Source organism: Pocillopora damicornis, chromosome 3 (genome assembly GCF_964200805.1).
Source record: "Pocillopora damicornis chromosome 3, jaPocDami1.2, whole genome shotgun sequence".
In the NCBI taxonomy this organism is placed as follows: domain Eukaryota; kingdom Metazoa; phylum Cnidaria; class Anthozoa; order Scleractinia; family Pocilloporidae; genus Pocillopora; species Pocillopora damicornis.
The window spans coordinates 5,143,746-5,156,859 of record NC_142672.1 but is presented as its reverse complement, the minus strand read 5'-3'; the positions used below and the strand labels follow the sequence as shown (position 1 = coordinate 5,156,859).

General features: G+C 41.0%; 1 protein-coding gene across 1 annotated transcript; it reads right to left on the bottom strand.

The window, feature by feature from the left end:
• Nucleotides 1–317: 317 nt before the first annotated feature.
• LOC113665940 (uncharacterized) lies at nucleotides 318–12,286 on the bottom strand. The gene is made up of 5 exons (XM_027181680.2): nucleotides 12,086–12,286; nucleotides 10,666–10,710; nucleotides 9,974–10,078; nucleotides 9,446–9,562; nucleotides 318–9,190 (listed from the first exon to the last, which is right to left on the bottom strand). Exons 2-5 carry the CDS (start codon nucleotides 10,703–10,705, stop codon nucleotides 1,611–1,613), a joined length of 7,842 nt encoding a protein of 2,613 aa, XP_027037481.2. The 5' UTR covers nucleotides 10,706–10,710; nucleotides 12,086–12,286; the 3' UTR covers nucleotides 318–1,610.
• Nucleotides 12,287–13,114: the final 828 nt, after the last annotated feature.

Genomic DNA, 13,114 nt, shown 5'->3' with positions numbered 1-13,114 from the left:
CAGATAATAAACGTCGATTTGCCAATTAACCGTTTCAATTGCAAGATGTAAATTATCGATTCTTTACACTATCCGCCATGCATAATCATAATATTCACCCCCTGCAAAATTGGTGTTGAGCCAAGCAATATCCCCAATTGATAGATTTCTATGTTCTCACCACCTTTCTGTTGGAAAAAGTATCGATCGTGAGGAGAAATTCCTTTTTGGTCAGTCCTGGGGTTGGATGGGTTAAGAGATGTGGTCAACAATTTTCTTTGTCATCAAATTCCCCTGAGAGTAGCTTTCTAGACTAACCACAATAGTACTCGTGTATGTTTCTTTTGATGTCATCCTTTTTATTCTTCAGTGCACTGTGATGGCCATTGGCCAACTTGTCTTATACTAAGAATTTCAATTAACAAATATTGCCTCCGCAGGACAAATAATAAATGAATTAATCTTTATGTTATTAGAAAACCTCAATTCGGCGCAAGGGGTCCTGACAGTTAGGATGCATAATGATTTCGGTGGCATAAATTACAAGTTCCCATTTTGATGCTCCCCTTATACTCTTTGACAAGAGGTAGATACCTGTTCTCCTAAGTGGGGAGTCTATCAGGTACAGTGCCTATCAGTTAACTCTGATGTAGTGAAGAATACTGCTAATTTTCATACTAAAGGTTATAAGTAAATATAGACCTAGCCTAGCCTCTAAAAACTTCGATTAAAGATATAGTTGTAGTGCTTTGTATATTTTGAAAGCTAACATTAAAATTTTGTTGTTTTCTTACAAGAAATGCAATCGCACGATGTTCGCAATCATCATCCAAATAAGAATTGCAATCCATAGTTTAATTTTGAACTAAGCCATTTGGAAACTAGAAAGCATCCAAGAAAAATAGTGTAATATATTTTTCTTTCAAAATTTTCTCTCCAGACATTATTTTGAAAGTAACAAAAATAATTTCCATGACAAGTATTGATCAAATACGATATCGCTCAAGGAATAGCTAATCATTTCCTACGTACCAGTCAATAGAAGTTACCTACATGTTCTTACGTTCTGTCGCCCTCACGGGGAACAAAACGGAGACTGAAAACGGATCTTAATTATCTACGGGTAACAGAGGTATTCACAAGCCTTTCCAAGTCTCGTCATGAAAGCTGAAGGAACGGATTTAAGCAGCAGTCCACTTAAAGTACTTTCCCTGTTTCGTATTAAGGATATCTCACTCTCTGCGTCATCAGGGATATCCCAGTCACGCACACAACGTCACGCAACGTGTCAGTCACGCACACAACGTCAGCTGGCCAAAGGAAATTCTTTAGTTCGATATTGTTTGATGTTATCCAACTTTTCTTGCGGTATTTATAAAGGTTGTTTTTAAGTTCAAGATAAGCTATAAACAGAGTGCGACATTATCGTCACCATCTAGACGGTGTTTCAACCCAACGAAAAGAATGTAAATGTTCTAGCGCTTCCAATTACTTCTGCATATTTTTCCTGATCTCTTTATGCCAAACTATTTGGGTCGGCTCAAACGGTGATTATTTGTAAACCGCTGTACAATATTACACACCTGAACTCAGATTTACTGGATGTCCTTTATTCTACATCCGTCTATCGGTTAGCTTGCTTCATGGTCAGCATCTGCACACTGAGTGCAACCTTCACCTCCCACCGTAATCTCTTCATTGCCTCGCACAATCCTAGTCGTGTAATATATGTGACCCTGCCCACACAGGTTCCAGACGTCTCTTTGATACCCTGGAAAATTTGCAAAACTTGGAGCTTCTTCAACTTGCAGAACAGGAAGTTTTACTTCAGTTCTTAGCGCACTGACGATCTTTTCCAACCATTCAATATCCAGAGAGTTATCTTCCCCTTGAAGGAACAAAGCAAACCGCTCGCGAGCCGATCGCAGCCGAGTTTTACCCATGTCGGACAAAGGAATCCGCCGCTGCAGAGCCTTACTCTGGGCCTCTAAAACATGACAGAAAAGAAAGATCTTTTTGGTTTGTTGATGAACTTGACTAAGCGTTTTTAAATCCAGTTGTGGTTTTTCAAGGTATTCTTTGATCTGCCCAAAGGCGTCTTCGATGTCTTTTAACAGTCCCCCTTCATCAACCTGGTTTTGCGATCCTGCTTGAAGTCTGCGAATATTTTCTAGCACTGGATACGCTTGCTGTACTTGCCTAAGTATCATCAAATGGTTCTTAAATGTGAAAATTAAAGAAACACGGCGTTCTGGCGTTCCACGCAAAGTAAGGGGGTTCCAATTCCATGGGATGGATCGTGCAAGACGAACAGTGTAATTTAGACGCAGTAGATCCTTTTCAATGAGGCTGATTGAATTTTTTACTTCCCTTTCAACCTCTTGTACTTGCTTCTTTACATCTTCAACATCGGTAAGCATCTTTTTGATAATTCTCCCGTAACGATAGCTGAATGTTATTGCCACGGTGCATTTTGGACACCTTCTTATGAGTTGAACGTCATCATCCGGGTGCGTGTCCATCCACCTGTCCATCTCGTTAACCTCTACAATATGATTGCAGTCCCATAGCTGTAGGAATCTTGCTGATTCCATTTTTTTACCGCGTCCACCAGCTAACAAAGAAGAGAACTTTTTGGGGTGACAAACAGGACAGATAGTAGGACAGTTTTCACCGCATAAGCCGATGCACGGGTGGCGGCAAGATAGTTTTTTCGGGCAGGGAGCATTACAGCGAGGCCGGTCGCAGTCTTCTCCACAAAGACTATTACACTGGTAATGAGTGCAACTCCAGGTACAGGGTTGTTTACACGAATTACACGGCTTCGAACAGTTATTAGTACACATAGCATGAGGGCATCTTCGGCTACATTTTCTGTCACAGGGAGGACAAGGCTCACCACACCTGGCTTTACATCGATGTGAGCAAACAAGCAATCGACGGCATGGGTATTGGCACATTTCGTGTGAATCCCGTTGATGACAACCGCTACAAGTCCCTGAACACTGGTGGCCACAAGGCAAATATTCTTTACATGGAGCAGGGCATTCTACTTCATCAGCATTCTGGCTACAAGGCATCTTAACTTTATGACCACATGACAGTGTTTTTACCACAACCACCCCACAGGGATATTTGGAGCAGTCTTGACCGCAAACTCCCTGACATATATGTTTGCATGAACTCTTCCGACGCCCACAGTGTGCTGAACAGGTAGCAGTCCTACTTTCATGACATTTAAGTGCTTGTTCGTGATTGCAGGGAAAACGTTTTTCTACTCTTCTCATACACTGCATGTTTCCACAGTCTTCACTGCAAAGCCCCGGACATGGGTGGCCACAATCCAGAGTTTTCTCGCATTGCTTTCGGCATGTTGCAGTTATGGTGTTGGCGCTACAAGCCATTTTCATAGAATGGTTACCAGCACAGTTAATACGTTTGAGTACCTTCTTTTGGCATTTGAGTAGATTACAGTCTTCAGAACATTTACCAGGACATTTATGTCCGCAAGACAAATATTTGATGCAGCTATTTGCACAGACGACCTTGAAAACATCTTCAGAGCATGGAAAATTCATTTTGTGAAATCCACAGGTCAGAAATTTAGGAACTATCACAGCACATTTGAAACCAGAGCAGTTCTCGCCACATTTTCCTGGACAAGGGTGTTTGCATGGAAGACAGCGTTCACAAGGAACTTCACAAAATGTCTCCTGTTGTTTATCTGAGCACTTCATCTCCTTTTCATGCCCACAAGCTAGTTTTCTTGTTACAGTCGTATCACAGGATTCGTTTCGAGGTTCATGTCTTAACTTGGCGCATGTCACAAGTTTCCTGTGGGAACAGGAAAGAGAAATTTCAACTTCCTTCTCGCAGATATATTCTTCAGGCGTTCTGTAGCACGGAAGCGTTGCCTCGTGTCCGCAAGGTAGCTTTCGTTCCATCTTCACCATGCAGAAAATATCTTGTAGGTTGCCGGTTGCAACTGAGCAAACAAGAGACTTCGTATGTCCACACGATAATTTTACTTTGACTTTCTCTTTGCATTTGTACTCATCAGGATTTTTGTGACAGGGAAGTTCTTTAATGTGTTTGCAGCATAATTCTCTCTCGACTATCTCGTTGCACTGTAAATTCCCTGTGCCACTCTTTGCATCATTGCACAGCATGGACTTTTGGTGTCCACATGACAGTCGAACATCAACCCTTTTCTTGCATGGTCGGTTTTCACAGTCTGCACCACAAATGTCCAGACATGGATGTCCACAGGCTTTATCTCTCTCACATGGCTTTTCACAGACAAGTGTGGCTGTATCTACGTGGCAAGACTTCCTAGTACTGTGTTTGCACTTTGGAATGATCACATCAACCATTTTCATGCAATTTCCGCAAGAAATACCGTAATGGCACGGTTTTGGGCAAGCATGACCATCATCACACTCCTTTAGGCACAACACTTGACACTGAACCTCTATGCAGAGAAGCCCGCACACAGAGGAACACTTGTGTCCGCAATCGAGCCGTCGTTCACAGGGAGCGGAACAGAAAACAGATATTGGATCTCGCGAACAAAAGACTATTTTTTCGTGACCACAAGGAAGAGTCTTGTAAACCATGGTTGCACATTTCCTTATTCTGCAGTCCTCATAACAAACACCGGAGCAAGTGTGTCCACAAGTCAAAACTCTGTTGCACCTCTCAGTACAGTTTGGTGGGTTGTCTTTCATATGACATAGAAGCTTTTTTCTATGTCCACATTCAAGCACAACTTCAATTTCAGTGTTACATCGACAGGGGTCCGTACATCTCATAAAACAAGAATGACCACAATCCAGAACCTTACTACAGATCCATTCACATTGGTTATCAACAAGGGGATCTTGAAAACACAGAAGCGTTTTTACATGTCCACAAGGAAGGATTTTTTGGCATTTTTCTCGACAAGAAAATTTTGCCGGATCAGTGCTGCAGGGAACTGATTGTTTGTGACCACATTGAGGGATTGTCTTTAACACCATGATATGGCACGTAGGACATTCTCTGGGATAATGACACTTGTATTTACATTTGTGTTCGTTTGGGCACGACGTGAGGCACACCTTGGTACATCGACTGTCTTTATGATCCAGGTCAGAGGCATGGCATGGTCTGTCACAAGAATGACCACATTTGAGTCGGTCACCACAAGGCATTTTGCAACCTCCATCAATGATGTCGAAGTCACTTGAAGAACGAACATTGGTCTTATTTTTGTGCTTCTTACAAACAATTGGCAGTGACTCGTCGATAGCATTCTTTGTTTGAAGATGATCACAAATTTCTTTCCACAGCTTACACTGTCCTTTCAACAGGTTAAAATTTCCAATGCAGTAAAATCCTTTTCGGGCTCTTGATAATGCGACACATATTCTGTTTGACTCCCCAAGGAAACCAATCTTACGTTCTGAATTGCTTCTCACTAATGATAGGAGGATGATGTCATTTTCTTCACCTTGAAAGTTGTCTACTGCACAGACCCTAACTCCTCCGAAATTTCTTTTCGGCATCTTTTCTTGAAGAAGTAACAACTGGCCAGTGTACATGGTTAAAATTGTTATTTGGCTTCGCTGGTATCCGTGAATTAGAAGGTATTTGCAAAGAGCCACCAAGAAGTCAGCTTCGTGGGAATTGGAGTAACTTTGCAGCCCACCTTCCAGTTTCTCATGCTTGCAATGGTCAATAAAGAACAGGTTGCTTGCTACACCAACGATGTCTTCAAACTCGCACACCGTTTCATGGTCGACAATCTCGTGATCATATATCCTCTTCGTCAATTCAGCAATCTCAGGACGCATACGATGTTGGATGGCCAGACGCTTACAATCCATACTGTTCATGACCATTCTCTCGAACAGTGATATCTCAAGATTGTATTTTTGGGCTAGTTCGTAGACTGTTGCCTTCGGACGGAGTTGCTTATGGTCTCCTATGAGAATCGTATGTTTTGTGTTGGCCGACAGAGAAGTTATGATGTGAGCTTCCATAACCTCTGCTGCTTCTTCGATGACAACGATTTTGGGAGCAATTCTCTGTAGCACTGAGTGATACCGTGCTGCACCGCTAGTTGTCATACCAACAACTGTTGCACGACGCATGACTTCTTCCTCCTCTTCAAATCTGACTCCCTCGAATTGTTGGCAAAGTTGTTGATATTCTTGCTCACTTCTATTGATTTCTGCTCGGTAGCGTTCACGGTAGCTTTCTACCCAGGAAAGGTACAGTCGAAGTCGATCTGAGGGGGATAGCAGCCAAATGTTCTCAATGGTCATCGCTTCATCGCTTGACATCGTCGTTACTTTTTCCAGATCCGTTTTTATTGATCCTAAGTCTGCTGTTATTGTGACTATAGTTTTCTTGTTCTTATTTTTCTTTTTCTTTTTCTTTTTCTTTGAAGGCTTTGTTTGATTAGCATCGTCGGCATTTGAAGCGTTTTCCATCCGTTCTTTGGAATGCTCATTCCCGGCCGGCTTCCACGCAAAGAGATTTTTTCCTTTCTTTCTGTAGTTTACTACTTCCCATCCCTCTTCCTGGTCAAGAATCCCTTCCTCTTCATTATAGCTTTGACTGTTAAGTTCTTCTGCCTTTCGCACCATTACCGGCAGAAATTCCTCTTCTCCATGAATGCGTCTTTGATCTTGAATCAAATCAGCCTCTCTTTCTATTGCAATTTTCTCTTCAGAAACGTCCATTATTTCTTCGGTACTTTCTGTCTTGTTATCTGTCAAAGTTTGAGGCTTCTCAACCTGAGGAACGTCTTCTTCTTCATTTGATTCCTTCAGTGATTTCGAAACTGGCGCATTGTTCGTGTCTAAAATGGCTTGAAAAGCTCCTGATTCAGCCAACTTGCCTCTGTGCTGACCTGAAATACGTTCTGGCATGGTGTCTTCAAGAGGTGTTTCCATGAATTCTCTCAGAGCTAAACTGAAGTCTTTTTCGATCTTGGGATATATATCTGAGGCATTGGATTCATCAGTTTCATTAGGTTTCTTCGGGGAAGTGTTTCCAGCGATAGACACTGAAGACAGTGTCGAGTTTCTGCTCCCAACTGTATGTTGATTTTTGCTGTTACTTTGCTCGAAATCCAGTGCCATTGTCAATGATGTGTTATCATAAGGTGCGCTATCATCTTTTCCTCCGTCATTGTCTGGGAGAACTAAAATTTCTTCGCAGATGTTCACCTCACTTTCCTTGCTCCTTGCCAGTTGGTTGTAGGAGTTCATCTGCTTGTTACTGCATAACCACAGTTTGAACGTGTTGCTTGGTGTTCGGCATTCGCTTGCAGCATTGTGGGGGAAAACGGCATTGTAGAGCTGCTCTATGTATTCTGCATTCAATAATTCTTCCAAGTCTTCGAATTCTAAAAGGACTGTGTCAGCTTTTGCGAGCAATTTTCTCCACTGGGTCGTTTCAGTACATTTCCTGTCAACCATTTCTCTAAGCTCGACTCGTCTTGCATACATCTTGTATTTGCGAGTAAACAGCTTCAGGTTACACTCCTCAAGTTGTTGACTTTTGCATCTTCCTCCGACACGAATGATTTCCTTCTTGGGGAGAAATTCCAACACTTTCTCTAGGAACTGATCTAAAGCATGATTAGTATAACACACCATGAGCATTGGTGAAATTTCTTTGGGGTCCCAGGTTTCTCGGTTATCAAGTAAACATCGCACAATTTTGGCTCCAACATACGTCTTCCCCGTTCCAGGCGGGCCTTGAATTACAGAAAACTCTGTTGTAAGAGCAGTTTTTAAGGCTTCGAGCTGCGAATTGTTAAGGGGAAGTATCTCAACTGAGGGCCACGCCTCAGACTGCAGAATAGGCACTGCACTAGCGATTGCTAACTCCGGTACATCCAAAGCCAAACGAAGATCATAACACACCGGATGTTGAGTATCCTCGCGCCTCAGATACTCTGGTGGATTGACTTCTTCACTGCATTCAACCAGATATTTCTTGAAGGGCATAGTGGTTTCATCCAATTCCTTTAAACCTGTAAGAACATGACGATACGCTTCAAAATAAGCGGGCGACTCAACCATTTGGTAATCACATTTCAATTTTTCTATTCCAAAGACATCTTGTCCTTCAATAAAGCGAATGTCAATTCTTCCTTTTACCAGTTCAAATGGTTCTCGGTCACAGACCGTGGCGAAAAGCATCGTCTCAAAGTTATCTTTGGAAAGACAGAGGAACGAGCCATAAATAAGACGTTTTGAGTGTGCCCACTTTCTTGTATCGAACTTCGAAGTATCAAATTGTACTTTGTACGTTATACCAGACTGCGTAAAAGTCTTAGCGACGATTTTTGCTCCCGGGTAATTTCTCATCAGCTGTTTCCGCTGTCTTCTTGGTACATTTTGGACAATTTCTGGTATGCCTTCTCTTAGTGGCTCGAGGAAATCCTCTCTCAGCAGTCGAAACTGCACATCCAGGTAGTGCTCGGCATCGTCATACCTCCCTTTAGTGATATTCTTTCGCAGGAAGGGTCTCTCTTGCGTTCTGATTTCTTTGCTAGTGGGACAAACTGGTATGTCTCTGAAATCGTTCGGTGGCTTTTGCCCTGCCTTGTTGATGTAGCGTTTGCCCTGCTTCTGCCTTTCACCTCTTATGATGTCGTCTCTAGCATGCTTAAAATCCTGCAAATCGTTTTGGAGCTCATCTTTTCCATCAATGTTGGAGTGTTCTAGGGCTCGTTTTAACTGATCGTAAGGCAAATCAGCATAGGAACTTGGCAGATGTCTCAAATACTTCACAAACACTACAATCAGCCACTGAAAAAGTTTTTTACGAGATTCCTGACCGTGCAAGGTTGTTGACCCCTGTATGCGATCTAACAAACGTGGAATCTTGGAGCTTAAGAATACTGAGCCTTTAAGGCAGGCTAGAATCTTGTTCTTATACTCAGTTAGAGGCGCGCTGCAAGCATTTGCTAGCGTGCAGGTGAGATCCATGGTAAACTCGTCAGTGTTGTGATCTTCCTCTTCAGATCTTAAGAAATACTTTAAACGTGCCATATTCTCATTCAAGATTCTGACCACCTCAATGGAATCCATATTCTTCAGTGGTTTCAGATCCAGGGAATAGAATTGTCCAGAAAACTTACCACGAGTCTGGTGTTGTGCCAGAGGCTTTTGGTCTCTTACTCTTCCTGGCCGTTGTGCTTTGATCATCTCTGTATTGTAAGAAATTGGAATTTAGAAGCATCATTTTGTTATGTTCAAGTTATCAGTTATCCCATCATTTGCAAAGTAGTGGGAACGGGGGGGGGGAGGTTAATGTGTTTTAATAAAACGAAAATTAAAAAACCATGACGAATTTGGTGTTGTAAAACATCGATCTGACGAGCATCATAAGAATCATGACGCTACTTGCTCGAGGCATCACGTTATGTTAACATTAGAACTTTACTCTCCCTCCCCTAACGTACCTTGATTAAATCCCCCTTTTCCACGAGACCGTCCCCTGAATCCTTCATTCTTATTTTCCCAAGGTTTTGATCTGTTCCACCCTCTGTGACTTCGTCCGAGATTCCTTGAGTTGCCATCTAAAATCAAACGATCAAAATCAATTGAAACGTAAGATACTACATCTAACTGCATAGGACAACCTGAGTACGTAAAGTTATCTGCAGATATTCAACCACCTTGTCGTTGCCATCCGTCAAAGCAGGTAATAATAACAACAGCAAAAAAATAATGTAAAGAAATGACAACTTTGAAAATGAAAAAAATCAATAAATAAATGATACACACTCACAAACACATAACATGAAGAAAAACAAATTGGATGAAGTTAAATTTGTAAATTTGAGAAACTTCGACATTCTTATGTAACTGTTAGAGGGCTAATTGCAATTGCATGCCAGGGAAACTAGTCAGCAAGTGGGTACGAATAATGATTTTCAACCGAGCTGGTCGAAGGCATCTACCAAAAATCTTAACTACCATCCGTTTACCTGGTATTTCATCGGCGATTGTTCCACATGCACCTGCTCTTTGTTCAAAGGGGTGAGGTTCTTGCGTTTTAGTGAAGGGTGGTCTTTGTTCTGTTTCCTCTGACTCTAAATAAGTAAAGAAGTTAAACTCATGGAGACGTTTCACCTCGTTATGGCTATGAGTAAAGATCTTCTTTCCATTTTTAGTTTCTTGCTGGCCTAATTTAACTCGCAGGTAGCAATTCACACTTGGGCGGATGACAAATGTTAGCTCGTGTAAAAAGGGGTTGGTCAAGGAGCTACCACTTTACTCTCTTGTTGATTCTCGTTTGCGTTTTGTACTTCTTGAAAGGTATTTATTATTTCATATAGAGGTTAAGTTTTCCAGTTAGAACAGTTAGTTATGTGCTACTTGCGTAGCAATGACAACTTGCCTTTGGGTATTCTACAAAAAAAAAAAAATGTTTGTGAAATGTGAAAAACATATGCTTCTGTTTTTCTCAAGGCCATACCGTTCATGTGCGGTGTTCCCTAACCCACCTACAGAAAATCCCACCGACAAATCCTCTGGATAATTTAACCGTGTATGCCAAGACACCATCTAAAGTCTGTAAATCACAGAGCTAAACAACTAGAATTTGAGCTTGAACCGAAAAGTTTATGCACAAGATGTCCGTTCAAAGATTTTGTAAGAGGGTCATGTATTCGGTTACCTTTGGAATCTTTCTTTCGTCTTCCCTTCTTCCAAGGCATGGTGCCTAAAAGGAAAGATAAGCGATTTGAACCTAAAAATTTAAGAACCATTCGATCTTAAGTACAGATCACGGTTTCCAAAGAAAAATCAATGTATTTAGAAAGTATATCGGATTTAAGTTGTGGGTTATTGTAAAAAAAAATTTACAATAATAACGTGAATTGGAAATTTTAAAAATAAGATGATATCAGTGGTCTGAATAATTTTACGTAGAAGTAAATCAGTGAATCAGTGAAAGTGAGGACTCGAACATATGGAAATAGATTAGAGAACTTAATTAACTGCACTTTTACAAATTCTTTACATGTTTCGTTGGATTAAAATAAAAATCTGTCTGTTCGTTCTTGAATAATCCACGAGGATTTTCCTTGTTTAGTGCTTCGAATAAATTTATCCATAATAACTTAAGCACAGTATAGTCCAAATTCCCGTGAAATAGAACAGGTGCGCTTGTCGATCTTTTCTCACAGATTTGCCATAGAATTTGAAGAAACGAAGATTACCGCACTTGAAACGATTAGGTAGAAAGTTCAAAGTCCCTCAGATATCTTGAGATTTTGATGCACTGACGGTTTTGGCTACTAATGCTCTGTGATAAAACAACGTTTTCAGTTTCAGCTTTTTTATTAATTTTGATTTGCTTCTTGGCTAGACAGCACGGGCCCCGTTGTGATGCAGCTTCGATAGTTGTATAAATTTCTCTGAAATGCGACCCACGATATTTTAGGAGCCCGTATGATAGAAACGTTTTGGCTAGCAGATGCCAACAAATTCGATCGCACTATAAAATTTAGACAGCCAGGTGGCATGGCGTAATAACAAACATTCTGTGTTTTCAAAGTCGGAAAACATGTGCTGAGAAAGGCCCTCAACAAAAGCGTGATGACGGTGAGGTATAGCATTACAAAGATCTGTCTGAACACATTGGGAAATACAAAGTAAAACACTCAGTTTGTAATCAAAAATCCAAAAGCCCCATAATGTTCTGACTTATGACACATACATTATCATTTCAACTACGTCACAAAACCTAAGTAAAGTCTTGGAATGTAATAGAACAATATAAAGAAAACAGTTTGTATATAACAAATAATGGAATATTTAGATTTAGAATGACTTGCAATTGCCGATCAGTTTTATGAGCTAACTCACTTAACTTGGCCGTAGATGAACGGGGGAGTTTTGACGACACTCGCAAAATTTCGATCTGGAATACCTTCGATTGATCGAGAATTTTTTTCATTCATTTCTATGATCTATGATCGGGAGCTTTTCTCCTTTCTGAATTTCACGGACCTAGTAGTTCACCGGTATGCAAATTTGAAAGTTCGTAGCTGAACGGTGAAACCTGAAGAATAAAGTGGTTAATATTTCCTTACCTCGCTTAATTACGCATCCCAAATCTAAAATTTAGACTCCGGGGACGACAGCTTTCATCTTCATTTGTTCAGATTCCCGTATACGGAGAAATACCATGGGTTTCCAGTGCTGAGTAGCCTCAAAAATGTTGCTTTCTCATATAATAACTTCGCTAATCCAATTCTCGGAAAATCGTCTGATTTTAATGAGATTCCTATCTTTCTAAGAAAAGCTATACGAAAAACTGGAATGGACAACGGATCGTCCTAGGAACGCGTCCGTTTCATTTTTAAGAGAACAAAAAAAGGGTTATTGGGTCAGGGGTTAACGAAATGGAAGAATTTAGCAAATTTTCATTATTTAATCATTCCCGGCGGAAGTGAGATGTCAAACTGATATAATTGCTTTGAAAAAGTTGATTTTATATTTGCGTTAAGGGCCTCTACGAGAGAGTTAAAAAAGGCTGGATGACCGGAGAATGCTGTATCCTGTTCACGGATCCTTGTTATGGACCGAAGCCGACGACAACGCGACGGACTGGTCCACGAAAATATTTATGTGTGCGCCAATTACGTTAACTTGAAGATGTTTTGGTCTCACAAAACAATTCAGCAAAGGTTGTGAGGTGGTTTAAGCATGGAAGGACAGGTAATCTGTATGACTCTATCACTTTCTTATTTGTTCACTCTTATTGCATTCCTGTAGCCTTGGATCTTTTTCTGTTTCATGAAGTTTGTTTTCTCTTCCATTCCGTGAATCCAATGACAAAATTTCGCCCGGTGTGATAAATCCGGTAGAGCCTTACCCAGCCAGCTTTGTGAACATTGACCAATCACATCACGTTCTGCATTGGTAACCGTTCCTAACACCACTTCCTCCTTTTCCGCGAAACGACAAACGACATGGCCGACATACTTTGCTGTCGAGTTATTTTGCTTTCGAAATCGTAAAACTTTGACGATCTTTCTAAAGAGCGTTGCTTTCCATCAGTAGATATAATTTGTACGACGGAAGGAATATCTTGTGTCATGGATAGAGATTATTTTGTG